Consider the following 20,964-nt stretch of genomic DNA (forward strand, 5'->3'; position numbering starts at 1 on the left):
GTTCAATATTGTAGAAAACATTCATCATATAACCTAATTACAATCATAATATAAATGATATGCCAAGCTGAGCCGAAATGTTGTTATTTTCTACTCCCTGTCATTGTGGTCAACCAAAATAGTGTTGAGGACATAGTTCACACATCTGTAAGCATTTAGTGAGATGGATTTGGGAATTCTGTCCTGTGTTATTCTTCTGCTCTTCTGACATCCTGAAAGAGAGACAGAGGAGAGCAGACACTTGCCAAAGGGGCTTCAATACCTCACAGAAAAATAATTTCCTCTCATGAAGCTGGGGTTACCTGTCTTGACTTAAAATAATCCTGCCAAATACAAGTCAGCTCACCATATAAGAAATAACCTGACAAAATTGGATTAAGCCTATCACATTATAAAAGAGGTGTGTCATTCGATGAGATTTGGTAAAACTAACTAAACATAGTAAGCCCACCCAGAGAGCGTTTTCGTTATTTTGAAGATTTAATTAATGTATGCTATTTAACTAGACCATCTTTGTGTAAGTAGAAATTCATTTTTCAAAGAATAGTTTTGATAGTTCCCTATCTGTTTTTTTTAACTTATTTGTGCACATCCAATCCATCAGAAGCAGTAACAGACACCAACAAATTTAAGGTAAAAATTGCAAAACCAATGATCATGTGCCTTGCGCGAAATCTAGGTCCCTAACCTACAATGAATGAGGAATTCACATTTTCCAAGACTAAAGCCCAGATGTAAAAGCATCGTGCTGCTTTTTCCAAAACCAAGCAGAAGGGTCACTTGCCAAAATCATGTTCAGTCTGTACTACTCCGCCACCCTCCAGTTCACCAACAACATGACAAGAAAAAACTATAATGTCAGTCAGTTTACAGGAGAATTAGTTCTAATTTCAGATTCCAAGGATTTGTGTTCCCAGTATATATTCAAAGTGTTGGATGTTACGATTGTGATAGGGTGGAGTGGAAGAATCTCTTTTTCATACACTGTGTAGTTTGTTAAACTGGTCAGATGTACAATATATGTTATTCAACTGTTTTAATATATGGCAACTACATTTCATCTGATTATTTTCTGATTCATAGAGGGGCTAAGCAGGGAGATCAATTAAGTCCATCACTCTTTGTTCTAGTAGTAAAACCACTCTCAATTGCTCTTAAATGTTACAATGAACTAAGAACTTCATCATGTTTGGCTTTTTCATATAGTTTCACTTTATACCAGTGAATAATTGTTATGTTTCCAACCAATCCTTAATATAAGTTTCCACACAGTCCTTAATATAAGTTTAATTTAATCAAAAGTATTGTGTGTACCTTTGGATACCTAAAATATAGCAACTAAAATAAAATCTACAGTATAACATCAAGATATTATCTTGTTTTAAAAAGTAGCTTTAACTTTCTTGTAAAGCCTGGGTCAACAGTGAATAAAAGCCAGTTAAATGTCACCTTGACATATATTCTTTTACCCTCTGGTCCCTACCACTCAAACAAATCAGGCTGCTGCTTTTATATCCTGCTGGTCTAACTCCCGCCAGACACAAAACAACGAATCCCGCACCCAAGGATCGAGTCTCCCCCACGATCTCTGTTTCATGCTAATTAATTTAATCCTGTAAGCAGGTGTAAGCCTGCTTGTTAAGAAGTCCAGACGGACCAGAGATAGAGAAAGAGGTGCCCATGAACTGTGAAAGAAGGGAATTAAAAGAGGGCATAAACAACAAGAGTGAGTTGCAAAAACGGCAAGTGGAAAATCCTGTTTAGAGGGAAGACAGCAGGGGGTAAAAAATAGAGTTGTTCTCCCTCTTTCCTTCATGTTTTCTCTTGTTTTGTTCCTGAATGAATAATTTATATATATCCTTGGTCTCTTCCATCAGTACATAGAAAATGTTTGAAATAAGAAAAACTGAACCACCACTTATACTTTATAGAGCGGATAGTGTGTACAGAAGTTATTTTTCTCCTTTCTCTTTAACTTCCTTTATATCTTTTTCTTACTCTCTGTTTTGCGGTTCTTACAGGTCTGTTTTAAATGCACATTAAACATGAAGATTCTTCCAGGATCCTGGTGTGAGAGATCAGTTTTTGGCAGGACAACTCGCTGGACAGCATATAAAGGGTTGGTGAGAAGGAGCAGAATTGGCGAGGGCATTCGCTGGGGGACAGATAAAGTGATGCGGCAGTGGGCTTTTCATATGATGCCATCGCTTTGCGTGCCAGCAGTGCCAGAACCGGATCTGTTTTCCGATGTGTGACATGCTTCCAAATGTCATTTGGCATTGGAGAGGTTGGGGAAACGAAGGAACAAAAGAATATCGTATGCTCTCAAAAGCTCAGAGACAGTCAATCAACCCCCCTAGCATTACACCCCCTCCCAAAGCTACCGTGATCCCGGCCTGTCCAAATGCACATCGTCTTTCAATTCTCTAAGCACCACAAAACTCTGATTTGCTTTTTGCTCATTGCTCCTTATTTATTTTTTCTTCATAAGGTGTCAGCAGCACAAGTTCACCAAACACTTTCCTTTGCGCTTGTAGCGCAACAAGCTATTGAGCACGGATAAGCTTCTTTGAGAAGCGAAGGAGAATTTAATTCAGGTTTGAGTGACAGCAGGAAGATTTATCCCCTCATCAGACAATGCAGTCTTTTTGGGACTTTAATCTCCTGCAGACAAAGGGCTGTTTCTCGCCCCTCATCCTGTGCTTTTCCCACGATGCACGATGATTAGCGTTTGGCCGATTGGACACTAGCCATTATCTCTTGTTTTCTGTGAATCTTATGCATTTGTAATGAGAATGGAAATGGAGGAGATGATGGAAAAGGAAACTGAGTTAGCAAAACAGAGAGAAAGAGAAAGTATAAGAGGAGAGGTAAAACAATTTTGCAAAACAAATTAATCCATTGGGACAAGGGAGTAGGTCAGGACTAAAAGTTCAGGTCTACAACATACAACATTAAAATTTATTTTCTCAGTAATGTATTAGTAAGACTGTGTGAAGGCTGGGAAAATAATATAAACCAAAAAATAGTTCACCTTGGAAAGTTTCAGGTGCAGGAGCTACAGGTGCATGACACCATGCAAGCTTGCTGACAACCAGGAAGATGAATGACAAACTGTAGATACGGTCAACATCACCAAAAAGTAAGTTTAAAGTCACAGTGAAATCAAAAGTTACACTGCCTATTTTTCATGAATTACTGCAGCGTTTACTGTAAATAGTTTATCAATGTGGGCCATTCTCTTTTAAAATATCGTGTGCCCTCATAATCTTTAGCTAAAATCTAAAATGACTTTCAATCTTAAATGATCTAAGTTAGACCGCTTGGGTAGAGCATCCATTAACTCCTCCCCTTCAACTGTCAGTCTGCTGCCAGTTCCATTTCAAAATGCAATGGCTGTTTTATACATCCAATCATATCGCAGAGAAAGACGGAAGCCACGCCCACTGTTTTTAAATTCAAAATTTCATTTCAATCGGAAATGCATCAAAATATGTAGGTAAAAACGATCGGAACTTCTGGTTCACGGGACTTTAAGAAACACATTTTCTTTATAAGTTTATGAGGTTAAATTGTCAAAAAATATCATTGTGACCTAATAAAACAATTTTGGACATCGTTTTGCCCTTTTCAAGTAGATTGGAGCTTGGTTTTGTATGACCCAAATGTCCACCCAAAGTTGTAAATATGGCTGCTGACATGCCAAAGGAACTTTGGAATTATATAATAAATTATTACATAAATAAAATACATAAAGGAATAAAGTTTCTATGATATTCTATTTCTGATGTTAATATCTGTTGAGCTTCGATCAGCTGGGTTAATAAGTGTAGAGCTGCAAAATAAATCAGCTAGTTCATCAGTAAAAGAACAGACATATGTTGTATGAGTTTATGTGTAAGCATATCCAACCAAGAAATGTTTTACTAATCTGTTTTATGTTCTGATTTATTTTAGTAAGAGCCTGACCAAGAAAACAGTGTATCATTACTGTTCTCATAGCAATCCTACAATGAATACTTCAATCTGATAATAGAATACATAGGCAAAATCAATATGGGACAAAAAGTCAGATCTCAGCCATAGACTCATATTGATTGAAGACCATCTATAGAAGTAAAAGTATGGATTATGAATAAGAGAGTGCATAGATTTTCCTATTCGCTTTGATCCAATAATGAGATTAACTAGTTATGTTTGTATACCAAGCAAAATGTTCTGCTCTATCCTCTCTTCATGTAATTGAATTGCCACTAAATTCTACCAGCCAAAATGTCCTCCTTTTTATGCTTGTCAATTTCAAAACTATAAGCTCATAAAATCTTTACTACTCGAACATTGCATTTCATAGTCCACAAAACCCCAGACATATTATGTGCAATCTTCGAATGGACAAAGGTAAAATAAATATTCCTATGATTACCAAAGAATCTTAGGCAGATGTCTGACATGACAAAACCCTGATGGATAACTTTTACAGGCACTGTTATAAACTTGTTAGCGATGCATACACACAGTACAATAGACAAACATCAAATGTTAAATTTTTTTTAAAAGGTACATATTTGTCAATGCTGTGCTTTTTTAAACCAAATTAGAGCTTTGCAGAATTTGCTTAGCAGCATGTTAATGCCAAGCACTAATGTGAATGAGTCAAATGCATGTTGTGGAGAGGTAGTTGTGTTACACACAGAGCTGCCTGTAACTACAGCATTCCGAATCAGTCACATATGAGATTCCATTGCAGTGGAGATGCTGCCTTTGTATCATGACCTTCTGTGGTGGCAGGTTATTGTTTTACAACAGGTAAGTAATGTTAACCTGCACATTTGGAGATGCTCTAAAAACAGAAAATGATTGTTTATTGTACCTGTGGCAAAATCCCTCCCGCATTCATACCTCCTCGTACACTTTAGATCTATTCAGCTGCAGTATTTACAAAACCTATTCTAAGAAAAAGGGTCAGGAACCCATTAAACTGCAGCTTTGATAATGAGCCATGCTTAGACCACACTTCCTCCACCTGCCCTTTCCCCCAATATCCTAGTTACAATTTTTATCTTATTTTGTAGTTCATCATTGTCAATTTATTACAAATGTACCTAATGCCATTTTAATCCATTTTAAATATTACATTTTCATTCTAGGATTTTATTCAGTTTATTAAATTTCTGTATTTTATGAGATCTGTAATTCTAGTAAATCTGTAAAACTTCATCTTTTACAAAAAATCCAATAAATAAAATTTTAGTTTTTATTATTTATTTTGTTATAAGTTATTATATTTTGTCTCAAGATAACCAAGTAAAAAAAACGTAATTGTCAAGTCTATAAACTCCAACACGTATCAGCTCTAACTGGCCTTCATTTTTTATTTAACAACCTGATGAAGGCCTGCTAGGGCAGATACACGTTGGTTTTTTACTAGCCCAAAAAATAAAGGCTTCTCAAATATTTTAGTGCCTTGATGTGGAATCTTTTTTACTCATTGAGAAGAATAAATGTTTTGTTCAGTAAATTAAGCATTGGATAAAGAAGGTCTAAACTTAGCCAAAAAGGAACTACTCTGGCCACTCATCATTTCTTATTTGTGCAGCACATGAGTCAGCCTTGGTGATATTATTTGTTCCAGAGCTAACATCAACTCTCGTTTTCTTTGTCTTGTCCATGCCTCACTGTTTAACTATCTATCTCACTGCCTGTCTCACTACCTCTCCATCTCCGGCACAACACGCCCTGAAACATTGTGATTTAAATCCAGTCCAAGAGTAAGTAATTCAAAAAACATGCTCATAATTTGCTATGACATGTCTAATTTCTGAACTCAGATCAGATAGCGTCTATATTCTGGGCGTCCTGCGGACAGAAAAGTGGGGCTATTTAGGCAGACTGAAAATGAGTTCTGCATGCTCCATAGAGGTATTGTGACTGGAGGGTATCGATTTGTTTATTCTTCGCTTGTGTCTATAGAGCTCAAATGAGCCATAATCCCTCATATGGATGTCGATTTGGAACCGATCTAGCGGCTTGTTAAAAAAAAACATGAAATAAAGCAAACTGCAGTAAATGAAGCACATGTAGGGCGGACTGATCTTACTAAAGGATGTTTGTATGAGAGGCTGAATGAGAGGTTTGAAACAACCAAAACGTAAAGATGGAAATATAAAGTACTTCATCGTATAGGGTCACATTATAAATCTGTTTAAGCACCAATCCAAGCCTCAAATATGGGTATTTTCTGTAAAAAGTCAGGAGGAGGGTAAATAAAGCCATAGATGGAATCAGTTGAAGAGTATAAAAAGAAAAATATTATATAATTTATCAATAGATGGTTGATTCTTGGTCGGTTTTTGGCATATTTCATTTTGTTACATTTTTATCAAAGAAAGCAAAGACGAAACATGCCCACACATGTACATCTACTTTGCACATACATTTGGATTTATTTACTGTTAGCGTTTAGGACTTTCAAAACATTATTTTCTTATTTATTCATTTTGTGTATTTGGTGTTTTGTCAGCTTTAGCTTACTTCAGGGGACATTTTTAGCAAGTTTGCCCCTAAGTATAGCAAGGTCAGAAAAACATTTACTCACACTAGGGAAATATCACTCTCTGTCCTTCAGCTGCCTTCCAGCACCTTTAGTAATAGCCATTACCACCAACATCTTACCTCTGTCCCTAAAGCCCATCGTATCAACTCAAGGCAAAAAACAAAAGTGAGCCCACAAACGACACACTAAAAGATAACATCCTAACATTGCAGTAAATCAAAGTATGTTGGGTAATCACATTATGACCAACTCTTATTGAATCTACTGCTTCAATCATGATCTTTCCCATTGTTTTTCATTTATTCTGGATATTAACAGGAACATTTCCCCACAAAGATAGCAGAGTCAGCATAAGCTAATTGTGTCTTTCTACATCCCCAGGATGACAGATGCTATCACACAATTGGGCAAATCCTCATTTGAAAGCTGTCTGTGAGCTCAGAAACCCCCCCAAAACAAACCCCTAAATGGGCAATCCTCAGAACCCCAGAGAAAGCCCTCACAAATCAACAGTGGTAAACAGGTGATAATTGCTCTCATTGCTTCCACAGCTGTACAAGCTGATGTGCTCGTGGGAGGAAGAAAATAACCCTTCAGACTCCCTGTTCTCTTCACATGACTCTTGAAAAACATCTACTCAACCTGCCCCTCCAATCCCTGCTCAACAACCCATAATTTCAACATTTTAAGACGTGTCTTGTTGCCAATTTCCCATTTTTGGACTCAAAAGGAGCAAACCATTGGATTGTTGAAAATCAGGAAGTTCTTTGAGGTCACGCAATTGAAGTCCACCATTCTGAAGGTTGCATCTCAGGTCAAATGCAAGCATGGAAAACTGTCTTTCCTTGCCTCTACACTCGATGAAAGGGTAAATAATATTGTCTGGCTAATTAAAACAATAGTCTTTCAATGAACTAGATAAGGAGCCTTAGCTTGCAGGGATAGAGAACTTTCCTTCACATCAAAGCATAAGTGGACGCTATCGGACACCAACCTAATTGAAAATTCAATCTTAAGCAGGGTGGGGGAACGTATATACAATTGATGCCTTGAAATAAAACCAGTTGTGACCCCCCAGACCTGATTAGTTCAAAAAGTCTGTCAAGACAATAAGAAACACGAAGCATGACCTCCTTCAATTGAAAACGGATCTGAGCTTTGAGACCAGCCCAGCGATGTAATTGAATCAAGCTTTGCAGACGCTGCAAAACATTTGAGAAGAAATGTTTGGCATAAATCTCATTACTGATATTTTAAGAAAGAAAACTAGCATGGTCATTGATGCCTAGTTGACGTGAAATGGTTGAAAACTTTTTTCTAGACAAAAGTGTGCACTAACGCTATAAGATAATGTAAGACTTTTCTAAGTTTGGTGCAGGAAGGACACAACTTTCCTAAATTATCCTCCTGACAGTTCACATTCTGCAGTTGTGGCCCAACAATAGGGCCCTACACTTATGCCTGTAAGCACTCTATCATACCCGAGAGGCATATAGAGGAAACTTCCCACTACTCCACTACTGCATAAAAGTCCACAAGGGGAAAGGGGGGGCTGTATAAACCCAGGTGCTCACTACAATAGCGACATATCTTCCGTAACAATACCCTGAAAATAGTTTCTTAAAAATTACTGTATGTTCATAAATGTCTGTATATAATTGGCATATAAATCTTAACATAATTATAAATACTAAGTGTGGAGTCATAGGTCTACAGTTTTCGGCCTTTTGCATTGTTCTTCGACAAGGCTCATCCAAACAGAATTTAGAGTTATACCCTCAAATAATATACCTTGATCAAACTAGGCCATGGAAAATTTTGCCACATGTTGCTTCTAAACTCTTGTCAATGGAAAAGCATGCTGCCTACACAGACATAAAGCAGCATGTAAAAACTTCACTTGGCCACTGTCAATATCCACAGAGAGCTATGGGGTCTGCTGCTAATTTCCCTCCTCAAGCTATGTAATCTATGGCAGAGATTAGAGTGAAGCAGTTATTCTTGAGTATTTTATTAAGAGGTGCTTTAGGCGCTGGAAGAGAGGCTTTATTGCTTTTCAAACGTCCTGCTATACAATACAAGACAAACATTTGCTGTTATTTCAGCAAACTCGAGTCAGATGTGGTGGCTTTTTTAAGGCGGAACTTGGCATCAAAGAAAAGTCTACTAAAAATCTTCCTTTCTGCACAGGTCTTGACCTGAACTGTGTCTGCTAGATAAATAGCTAGGTGTCAAAAGAGCATAAAGGAGTCCCACACCAAGTTCCAACATTTCTGTTTAAGTCCATCTATAAGTGTGCCAATATTAAACATTTTCAACACGCGGATTCAGAAATATATATAGATTTTTTTAACCTAGTATTTGTTCAAAACAACAACAACAAAAGAGCATTAGGATATCATTACTATTGACCCCTAGCGAAATCAGCCAACATAACATGCTTCAATTAACAACAGTACTGCACACAGGTAAGCAGAAATAGCTTATTTTAATCATTTTTAAAATTACTTATTTAACCGATAGTATTAATCGATCAAAAGTTGTGCTATCTAATTAAAGCGGAGATTAGGCTACTCTATTTTAGTCAGGGCTGGAAATGAAGGGGAACACGGGCAAAAGAGTCCAGGGAGTAAACTTCTAGAAGGGTGGAGTTCGATCTCAAAATGTGAGGATTTCCATATTTTATCCATGAAATGGCCTCCAAATGCTATGCACATTTCATACACAAATACAGTATGTGATGAGAAAAAAAAGAAACAATAACCCATCACAGTAACCCATGTGGCTCAATAAGCCCATTAAAGATTAGTACAAAAGCTGGTTTAAATTATTTGTTGATTTTCTGTATAACTAACGTAAAAGGAAAACTGCCAGGATCTTGTGTCACACAAAGAGTTTAACTTTATCCACACACCATAACCAAGTAGCAAGGGCAACTGGTGTACTTTGAAAAAACCCAACCTCCTGACATTCCAAATATGCCATTCAAAAACCAAAAAATAATAAACAAAATGTGGCTACTGAAGCCAAAGTGGTGTATAGGTGCAATAAGAGGACAGCAAGAATGGCCCGTTCATGCTGCCAATGGTAACACTAGTTACATTTTTGTATCCTAAAAAAACAAAGACTTGAAGTTGTCAACAACATTTAAAAAACACAAACCCCTCTGACTTCTATTATGATGACATATTGCACAGAATTTTACAACAACTGAAAGGAAATTATATATTTGGATAGAAAGAGTGAAGACATGTTGAGGGTGAACAAAAGTCCTTGTTTCTCAGTAGAAGTTACAAAAAACATTTGTAGTCCTGTCCAGAGCTCAGATGACCTCACTGGCAACAGACACAGTTTAAAGTAAAAACTGATATACAATCATTTTTTTTCTACATAGAAGTAGGCCACTGAAAAATAGGAAGTCACTATTGTCCCAATCGATTTGTTAAGTACATGTTACTCTTTTAGTATCACCATAAGACTGCTTGTATTTTTTCATGCTTTAACTAGGTAACTAACCCAAAAGGGAAAAGATGCATAAATAATTGTCTGAAAAACAACAGGTGTAATCTACTTCCTCCAGAACCAAACCTCTAGGTATCTTTGTGCAAGGGAGTTAATGATTATCTCCCGGTTGGAGGAAGACTGTGGCAGGCTGCCAGTAGCCTATACAGTGTAGGAACGTCCCTTTGTAGACAGTTCTAATCTTGTGAAAGCCTCTCCACTGAGACCATTCTATGATAATGTCATGGACACAGAAGGTATAATAGAGCAATTTGTTTACCTCCCAAAGCCTAGATCTCTCTCAATCCAGCCTTTCACTATCTCTATCTTTTTCTTTCACATTGAGCTCGGCACTGCTGGAGTGAGATGACAACATATTGATTGGAGCTTGGTTTTCAATAGAGCAATGAAATGAAACCCAATGGGTATAATGGAGAACAAACCCATTGGAAAACTAATTAATTTAAGGATAATTATTGTGTTTTAAAGTCCACTTGAATGAATATTTCACCCAAATAAAAATTCTGTAATCATTAACTGACAGAAATGTTACTTTAAATCTACATTACTTTGTTTTGTGGAACAAGGAGAAAAGGACCTGGACATATTTATTATTTGAATAATTATTAATTTAAATTATTCAAATAATTGACGTAAATAGATACAAACTCTATCAAGAATTAAAAATGAGAATTAAGTAAGAGAGTAGTTAGGTAAAAGGTATATTATTGTTCTAATCTGATCAAAGAGCTTGCAGGTGCAGGTGAATCTGCTCAGTGCAATCAAAAGAATGTCTATATGTCAAAAACTTTGGCGCAATTTTGGCCTGATCTGTGTCATAGTGATTCATAAACGAAGTCGGGCATTAGTACATACGATTGTATGGTCCAATTGAAATTATCATATAATAAAACAAGGAGATCAGAAAGATTAGTATGTTAATTTTTTTCCTCTGCAATACTTCTACCTTTATGATGTTTCCTCAAGCGATACCACTACAGAGTAAAAAAAGATGCTGGTAAAGATAGTGCATGCGCTTTGCAAACCAGAGAGTATTGGGAACATTAAACTTGTAGCCTATATCATTCCATCTTATGATCAGAAACCCATAAAACACACAGCTTTGGTAGCCTTGTTTATTTACTCTCCTGTTTGTGAAAATCACTTGTTAGTTTCGACCTTTTTTCGAAGAATCACACACATCGTAAAAGACAAAAAGCTGCACTCACTAGGAAGCAACTTAGTCTGACACTGTTTCTTGTCCACGACACAACCAGAATTTCAGAGTTAAAATCGCATAATCTAAACACAGTGACTTTGGTTACAGGCAACAAAATAATAGTGTAAACTAAAGCAGGCATAGTCCACTTACACCAGGACCCTACTACACTGAAAAAAAGTAATTGTTTACAAGTTGTTCAATTACTTTACCCTTAAGCTTCATTTTATGAGTTATACAATAAAAAAAACTTTTATTTAAATCAGTTTACTAGTATTTGAATTCAAATAACTTTGATTTAACCTAAAAGTGTTAGTTCAAAAGCTACCTTAAAGTTTAATTTTTACAGTGTATAAATAGTCAGGACAAATACAACTTGCCATCTTTTCATCTTCAATTGTAACCTACAAGAAAGGAATTATCAGTATAACTTACTGTCATCAACGGTTTTATGTAACAAGTCCAAAGCTGCGTTACAAGCAGTGGACAACATGTTTAGTTAGACACCTTTAGATATAGACATATAAAACCACAATTATAAGCAAATATATAGATCCACAATTAGTAGGCCAAGACCCAACACATCAACTAATTGACTTTTTCATAAGTCAGTGCAACTATACCTTTAAGTCCCAAAGCCAAACAATACACACACACACTTCAATCCCATCAACACTCTCACCCAGGAGGATGCAGACTCTCTGCTCTCAATCTCCTTTTCAACAAGAACAGTTTGCCAGGGCCAGAAAGCAGTTCAAAATCTCTATTAATAAGAGAGTGAGAGAAAACTGTGGTACGAGTAGGATGAGAAGAAGGGTGGGGTGCTCGCAATCAAAACCGACAAGAAAAGAAGGCCAGGTGTTTGTGGGAATTCAGGCTTTTTTGCAGAGATGGAATCTTCAGTGTAATTAACAGGCTGGAATCAGGGCTTTTCTGAAACCATGAGGACAGCCCCCTTGGAGGGGACAATTTGCACTTTTACAAGAGTCGCTGAGGGATGAGGAGAAAAGAGAGGAAAAGGGAAACTATGGCATCTTTTTTCAGTGACACAAAGCACCGCATCTTTTCAAAGGCCTGAGCTGAAGCTTCTAAAGCAGAGGAAGAGTAAGTGAAGTAAGGAATAAAAGGAGAGAAAGGGGACTGAAGAAATGAAGAAGTGCACAGCAGTCGGAAAAGGGATATTGGTGCCAGCATGCAGTTTACAGAGCGGAAAGGGTCGGGAAGTAGCTAGGCAAGTGTGGACAAGAGAGGCCTGACATGTAGCAAACTCATAGACACTACCAGAATTCAATAATTTGCCTTATGAAGACTAAACAGGGCCAAAAATCATGCAAATAACTCTAAATAGATCTAAACTAGAGGCATGGGCACGTTTTAAGCCAATATGCAACATAAAAACTGTTTATTAACACACAGTTGTACTATGGTTTGTGGCACATACAGTATTTTGTTTTTTAAAATTCATTAATAATAAATGCCTTCTGTGTGGACCCCTGCAAAATTTGATTGTAAAGGTGTACATTTTAAATGTCTGATGTAAGATCACGCTTTCCTTTGACAGAGAAAAAGCAATATTCAGGTTTCCATTTCAATTGCTAGGAAGCGCCGGTCTCCAATGTCAGATGTCTGAGAGAGGCGGTGAAATATCCAGAGGTCAGATGCACGGCTGATAACAGCCCCTCAGATTAACTGCTGGAGATGGGACGTCTGTCCAGCACAAAATGCCATTTGTTGTCCATCACTCAGACACTGCGAGTTTAGCGGTGGTGCGGCGCTGAAAGGCACATTCACACAAGCTCACACACTGGATGTTTTTGCAATTCAATATTTTCACACACAGCCTCATCATTATGCTGCAACTGGAGCCTTGCTGGAGAGAGCCAACACTTTCACAGACAGGCAAATCACAGTTTGAGATTGAAGTTAATAGCCCATCTTGAAATGTTTTGCTGACTCCCTAAAAAACCCTACTCAGCGTTTCACTAACAATCTGACTAGGGTTTTAGTTTTTTCTTTTCTTTTGCCTTATGAGAAAACACAACTTAGGTCTAGTCATCAGCCAAGAGGTGACAGTAAAGATACAGAACACTAAAACATCAGACCGAAAATCATAATTAAACCATACTTTACACCATACAATTCTTATTAAACACGGGTTCTAAACAACACTATGAACTCTGGATAAAACATTTTAAAATAAAAAATAAAATACTGGAGGGAGAATAATAGCCCTTTTTTATATTTGCCTGTATAAAAGCAGTTCCAGTGACAAAAGTTTTAGGCACGACATGTAGCAGAAATGATTTGCTTAGAATGACAGCCTTAAAGTGGTCAAAGAAAATTGTGGCAGCTTAAGGTTTTACTGCAGCTTAAGGTTTTACCACACTGTATAGTTGTGAAATTTAACAGACCAATAGTGCTCACTTCCATTAAGAGTAAAAGCTTCATAAACAATGAGCCAACACTCTTGTGAATGTTTGATGAAAATAAACTGCAGCCAGGGAGATGGACTAATTGTGTTGCGGCACAGAGCAAAAAGAAACAGCTATTCACATAATTAAACCAATTTTCATGGACAAAAATAGTTGAAGCAGCAGTAAGTAAGAGTATTCATCTGGTACAGACTGTGCAATCCCCCTCCTGCATACAAAGAAAAGTAAAGTTTTGAGCAAATATAGACTGCCTCGCCCTGTGAAAATCACAGGATAATAAAGGTTCAATTACAGTAAATCCAAGCATACCTGGACTGTAACGTCCAATTATGAAAAATGATAATGGGCTGACAGTGGTCTTTGGTAACATAAAAGACATCTGTATCAAAGCAAATCTAAGCACTCTTTCTCTAAAGTACAAAACATCTGTACCACTGCCATTAAGGAGCATCATGCCATGTTAACCGGACAGAGCTGCCCATCTTCATGTAATGGCCATAGATGGGGGTAAGATGATGGGTTAAAAAGATAATGTGTAGGTCGGGCCCTTTGAAAATGTGCTTGCTAGTAAAGTTCAAAGTGAGCAACGAGCAGTAATGCCCTGCTGAAGTGGTCCACAGGGGAATCCTATCCCCTCTCTTATCGACAAAGGATGCAACATCAAGGTTTAATCCAAACTGCCTACGGTAGCCAAACAGATGCATGGGAATTACAGTGTACATGTGAATTTGTGTCGTGTCCTCAAAACAGGGGTAAACTGGTATTCTAAACAGATACCAAAACCATATGGGAAATGCATTTACTTCCGAAAATGAATTCCTTTGCAATAAGATGGTAAAGAAAAGGATTTTATAATTGGCAGAGTGTTGTCTATCCAAACCAATATTAATTTGGATTACAATTAAAACACCAACTTTAAAATGTTGGATGGAAACATTTCTGGCACCTTCTGGGCTGGATTCACTCCAAAGAAGGTTTACAGTCTAAAATTAGCTACCCTGAACACATAATGCTGGGTTAATTATTTCTCACAGCTCTTCCTGGTGGGTGTATGAAGCAACATTTCCTTGTACATTATCAGCAACCCAAAAACATTTAATGCATTTTCTAAAGAAATCTTCTAGTTAATGTTCCAAAAAAGGCATCATCAAAAATTACTATAATAATATTATATTTCAGAAAATTAACTCCCTTTAACAACTTAAAAAAACAGTACATCCCTTTCATGGCAAAGGAGCTGCAAAGAGCATACGCTGTAACACGATAAGTGTTTGGGTCTTGCAGTCATGGGTTTAACAGTTCTGTAATGTCTATTGCCTACTGCAGGCTGCTCCCTGTTCTGCTCATCACCGTAGTGGACTCTTACTATATATCTACCTTTGTCCATCTTTTTCTTAAAAAACAAGGTTTGAGAACAAAAAAAGATATGCTTTGCTGGGAGAAAACAAGCATAGCAAGACATCAAAGTTACCTTTAAGGCAAGCACATATGCCTGCCAAAACATGGTGAAAAAAGGCTATGACTTTTTCCCTCAAATGAGTCAATGAAAAAGGAAAAGAAAAAAAGGGTGTGCGGCTACAGTACAACAGAGAACAGCCGAAACAGTGTTTAGACATACACAAAAAGGCCCTCCCACCTGAGTGACAGTTACTGTGATGTCATAAAAAGGTGCAACAAGTAAAAAAATAGAAGCACAGTGCAGCAAAACAAGGAGAATGCCTGACGTGACAAATGTGAGCAAGGTTGAGTTTGTATTGCCACACCTTTGGGAAGCACAGGGTGATAAACATGGCAGCCCTTTCATCTGAAAACCGTGCGGCTCTGCCTGTGTCCCCTTATGCCACTGATCAACAGTTCCTCTCGCTGAAGATTTGCGTTAACTATACAATCCATCTGTTCACAGGCTTTTCTGCACTCTGCCAATAAAGACAAGAACATGTATGCTAGCATTAAGTGTAAAGTGTTGCATGCTGGACTGAATGCAAACTGGCTTCATCATGGTTAACAGGAATCAGTCACAGTTGAAATAAAGAGCATGCTCACTTGTGACTCTCTGTGTCAACTGGCAGTTTTTTTTTTGACGTACAAACACACACACACACGTGGGCACACATTCACACGCACACACACTTAAGGCACTTCAATCTGAGTGGTACTTTTGTATGGTATTTATAATAATTTCTTATCTAAGACTCAATTAGCCTGAAGCTAAATGCCAACCATTTTGCTTATAAAAGCTTAGTTGTGAGTGCTGACAGGCCATGTCTTCTAGACATCACACATAGCTTTCATTGTTGCTTTACAGCGTTATGGTTTGGCTTAACTACTGCTGCACAAGAACTTTGTGATAGGTGATTTTTAAATTCCCTCCTTTTTTCAATTAAAGCAAAAATGTATAAAAAATCTAAAATCCTTTGTCCTCTAGAATAGACAACACTGTTATTTATATAACATTAATTATATATTGCATGTACATGCATCCATTCAATTTACATTAAATATGTTTTAATTTAAAAATAAAGTAAAAGTATGGTTATGTATATGTTATGTATCATAAAATACCATATGTTTTTAAGAAGTCCTCATTTTGACAGCACTTCTCTGTAAACCTACTAAATATATTTATTCAGTGTCATCATTTGGCTGTTTAGCCTAAAGCCTAAATTTCATATTCTCACCAGCAGTTCATACAATAGACCTGGAGACAACACTGACCACATTTACTTTTTTAAAAGCAGATAAAAAATTAATTTAAAGCTAGCTTAACCCATACGAGATGGATTCAAAATAATTAAAATATATATATATATATATGTAATTTTTTATCCCACATAATGATACATATATATTATGCTTGTTGTCAAAAAATGACATGCCTTAATGTGATATGTGTTTTAAAATTGTGTGAATAGTCCTTTGTTTAAGAGAAAAAAGGGGGAAAGTGTGATAAGTTTACCTCTACACCCTGAAAGGAATGTTTTCACTTTGACGGTGTAAAGGAAAAACACGAAACGTCTTAGTCGTTATAAGAATATTTTATATGAACATGCACCTACAATTATTAAATAGAGAACCAATGGTGAAAACTGAAAGGTCAAACATTAGCCTGATTTCAACCCGTCAGCTACAGTACCAGACCCCTTGAGTCGTACAGCCATTATTGGCAAAGGATCCACCGGCCAGTTGGTGTTTTACTGGTGCCTTACTTTGATCACTACGTTAATTTATTATAATTTAAGTAAAAACAATTATTGGAAAAAAAAATTGTTTCCATCGAGGTTTGATATAGACGGACGGAAAGGTGTTTCCTAAACACGTTTGTGTTGCAATTATCATATTTAGAGAGATTTTTTAGCCATATCTGCAATTTATTGTGAAAATTATGTCCAAAGAAAGGAATTGTATTATGATACTTATTATTATTATTATTATTAGCCTAATATTTTTTTATTATTATTAGAATTAGCAGTATTTTTACTGCTACATATTTTGTGTTTTAACTTAGTAACAACTAGCATACTATAATAATAATAACAACAATAATAACTATATTAAATAGGCATAACTATATTAAACACAATGACTTATATACTTTGTTCAACACTTAAAAATGTATGTATTCGACCGCTTTTTTTAAGACGGGTACCTCACATTAGCTTAATTATATCCCATGCATATACACCCTACAATTACAAAACTTCAGAATAAAACGCTGATAAAACAATGGTGTTATGTATAAAATAAAATATGTTATAGGTAGAATTTGCAATAGCCTTTAATGAGCACATGTATTAAGAATTGTGATTAGGCATTACAGACCTTCTTCTTTTATGAAAACGAAACTTTAGAAAAGTACAGGAATGTTTAGGCTCACAGGTGAGCTGTGGAACCACATTTTGCATAAAAACTGAACCTTTTCTGAATGACCAACAAAAAATCCAAAGAACGGCTGTCTAATTAATATTATTTTTCGCAGTCCTAAAAATCCTGAAATAATTTTTCATGTAGCAGTTTTGAATTGTTTTTTAGAAAAAAGCCAAAATTTAATAATAATAACTCAAATAACTTGGCATGCATTCTCCTTAATCTACGGGTTATTAGGCCCATGCATGCCTAATTTCCTAAAATAAACAAATCACAACGCGTCCTATATCGCATAAATATAAATGTCGCATATGTTTACTTTTTTCATCAATTGCTATTAATAACACAGTTGCTACTAATACAACAGCATGCATTTCTTTAATCGTAATTATCTTAATTAAAACATATGTCCTCAACAACAACGTTTAAACAAAAAATTATATCATATAGCTTGACGTAAGCAGTCTGAATATATTTTTTATAAATCTGTATTAGTTTAATCAATGTAACAAATCATTTGCCAAAACGACTTATTAATTACAGGTGAATAGTGTATCTACAATACAAACTGCGTTGCAAAATTGTATAATAAAGCAAAATCTGACGCGCTCTAAATGTTCGAAAATAGTTTATGCTTCCAAAGAAACGTTTAGAAAAACCCTACCTATGGCAAATTAAAGGTAAACAAACAATAAACACATCAGGCAGCATTTATAATAAATGCACACATTCCGGCGTTAGAAATAGTCCAAAATGTTGACTGCTTTTTCCTCAAACATGTCACGGTATGCATAACATGGTTTTCAAAGAACAAACCGCAACAGAGGAAAGTATTCATAAATGCAAGCTCCAAAGTTCAGATTTTTGAAGAATAGTCCGTTTTGTGTCATACTCCTTCTTCTATGGCACCCAGTAGTCATTCAGAAAGCTCTTGAGATCTCTACACTCTCTGTGCGTTCTGGGGTTCATGAGCAGTGCTAGAGCGCCCACTATTTCAACAAGCAGGAATACGATTTCACAAGACCTGGAACCACTCAATAAAAAGTTACTATCCCTTTCGACAACTATTTGCTAACTGTCGTGTAACAATTCTCTACGGTTTCTCGACTTTGCTAAAACAAGAGAGTGAAACAACTTGGCATGCCACAGCTCGCTTAACCATTTCTGCAAAAGCTCCATCACACACGAAAGTTTTGAACAAGCGCGCAACGTCGGCATCTGATTTAAAGACTGGACGCACGGATCACGGAGAGTGTGAGCTATTTCAATGAAAGTGAGGTCTTAAAAAAGAAATGGACCCTGACAAGGACGCTTTCTCAGCAGGAACTGATCAATGAAAACGACACATTGATGATTTGCGCAAGAGTTCAAAGTATCGTACTGCCGCTCTGGAGTGAAAGAAGTGAAATTAGGACCTACTTTTGGCCAGTTTTCTAGCTCTCGCCTTGGATCTCATCTTGTCGGCTTGTAGATTCCTCGCGTCCTCCTTGAGCTCAGAAGCTGCAGCAGCGCTATCTTCATCGCACGAGCATTGTCAGTTTGGACACCTTCGCACATGCGCAGAGGCCATTCAATCTGACACCCTCGTCAGGGCCAAAAAACTTTCCAATGTATTCATCATCATCACTTTTGTCCTATCGTGTCTCCTTTAGATCACTTATCTCTTTCCCTCCTCCTCCTCCACTAGCTCCGCAACATCTCGGATCTCCCCCCGCCTCCCCTTCTCGAGCTCTTTGAGAGAAATAAGGGCTCCTTTTTGAGGATCTGCAGAATCCGGTACGATACTGGACATTGAATCCTCGATGGGATCAAGGTCGCAGCCCTCATAAAAGGTGATCACGTACATACACCCAAACAACAAGCCAAATGTTAAAAAATTGTTTAAAAGTATGTGAACTTATATTAAACATTGGGTCTGATATTATAGGTTACTAGTTGTTATTTATGTTGATCGCACAAAAAGACAATTAAGTAAAAGTTCGATTTAGAGTGCAATTGAACTCTAAATCGATTGCTGCATTTTTTTTTTTTATTACGAAATTCTGTCTTCCCACGTCGGATGCAACAACATTGGTGAGCGGCGTACATATAAAATGTATTAACATTATTAATTTAGATGCGCTCTATAAATATGTAAAAGGTGTGTTCAGTTTCAATGCTGAGAGTCACCCGATTCAGCGTGCGCTATTCAGGCGGCCAGAAACTCCCGCGTGCTGGTATGTGTAGGTGTGTGTCTGTGTGTGTGTGTGTGTGTGTGTGTGTGTGTGTTTATGTCTGCGTATAATGACAAAATATGTTTATGTGTGAACCATAGTGTTAAGGTATGCATTTTAACTTTCTCTTGAAGCGATGCGTGTTAGTCTTGATTTGTACTTGGTATTTCCGATTTTTTGTTAATGTGAAGGGTAAAGCAGGCGAGAAACGATCTTGCTCACGTAAGTATGATTGCGTTTAATTAACTTATTAATTGTGTAGGTATTTTTGCGTCTGAAAAAGTGAGGGCTGTGCGTTGCGCTCTTTAACTCGTGCATGCATGTGCACAGTCGTTGCATTAACCGGTGTTTGTAGACGTAGCATTCTGTTGTCAGAATCAAGCCGGGAGTGCAGGACATAATCACACAGCGAGTAAGTTTGGGACTGTTGTTATCTTAAATTAAAATGATTAGAGCGTTTTTGGCTACAGCTAGAATCCTCTTAAAATTAAGTTAATGAATAATTAAGTTAATTAAGGTATGTTAATTGCTTTATGAAACGATATTTTAATAAATGTGCAAATCATTGCTCCACTCGAAAGGTGTGTTCCTCATATAATACATTTGACCTATTATCATTATTATGTAATTTAAAGCGAAAGACTTTCGATCTTTGCGATCTTTGCGATCTTTCACAATTGAGCGATTTATTTTTCTAGCTCCCCTACCTTAGTATGCATGGATTAAGGTGTTTTCCGTCAGTAGGAAACCCTTCCCTTCAGCAAAATAGTGAATCTGATTTTTGTAAATATAGCCTATAATTCAGGTGCAGATGGGATCATGCAATTTCTAAATCATTCATTAACATTATTTTGTGTCAGCTGACTTTGATGGTAGTTTTAAGTGCTTTTTCGTTGATTTAATTCATAGTGTCGATAGTTTGGCGCCTTGTCAACATATTTTAAAGAAAATCTAAGCATTAACAACATCGCTAGGAATATGTCTATGTTTATTTTAGCACAATAATTATGAGAGGGGAATTGATGAATGTTGTTTTTCCGTGAAAACAAATACTAGTGCATGTTTTATGCAGGATGATTTTAAAATTGTGTATTTTATTTGTCTTATCTGATTGATCTAATTAAAAAAGCCAAGAGAGACTTAGCAAAATGTACCACTTTACTCTAGCTCAAAAAAGAAACT

General features: G+C 36.7%; 1 protein-coding gene across 1 annotated transcript in view; it reads right to left on the bottom strand.

The window, feature by feature from the left end:
• Nucleotides 1–19,115, bottom strand: part of prdm16 (PR domain containing 16) — a 209,730-nt gene extending 190,615 nt beyond the window's left edge. The window contains exon 1 of the mRNA XM_056772745.1: nt 18,989–19,115. Within this exon, the coding sequence (XP_056628723.1) occupies nt 18,989–19,025 (37 nt within the window). The 5' untranslated portion in view covers nt 19,026–19,115. The remainder of the gene's footprint in view (nt 1–18,988) is intronic.
• Nucleotides 19,116–20,964: the final 1,849 nt, after the last annotated feature.

Source organism: Triplophysa dalaica, chromosome 18, assembly GCF_015846415.1.
Source record: "Triplophysa dalaica isolate WHDGS20190420 chromosome 18, ASM1584641v1, whole genome shotgun sequence".
In the NCBI taxonomy this organism is placed as follows: Eukaryota; Metazoa; Chordata; class Actinopteri; order Cypriniformes; family Nemacheilidae; genus Triplophysa; species Triplophysa dalaica.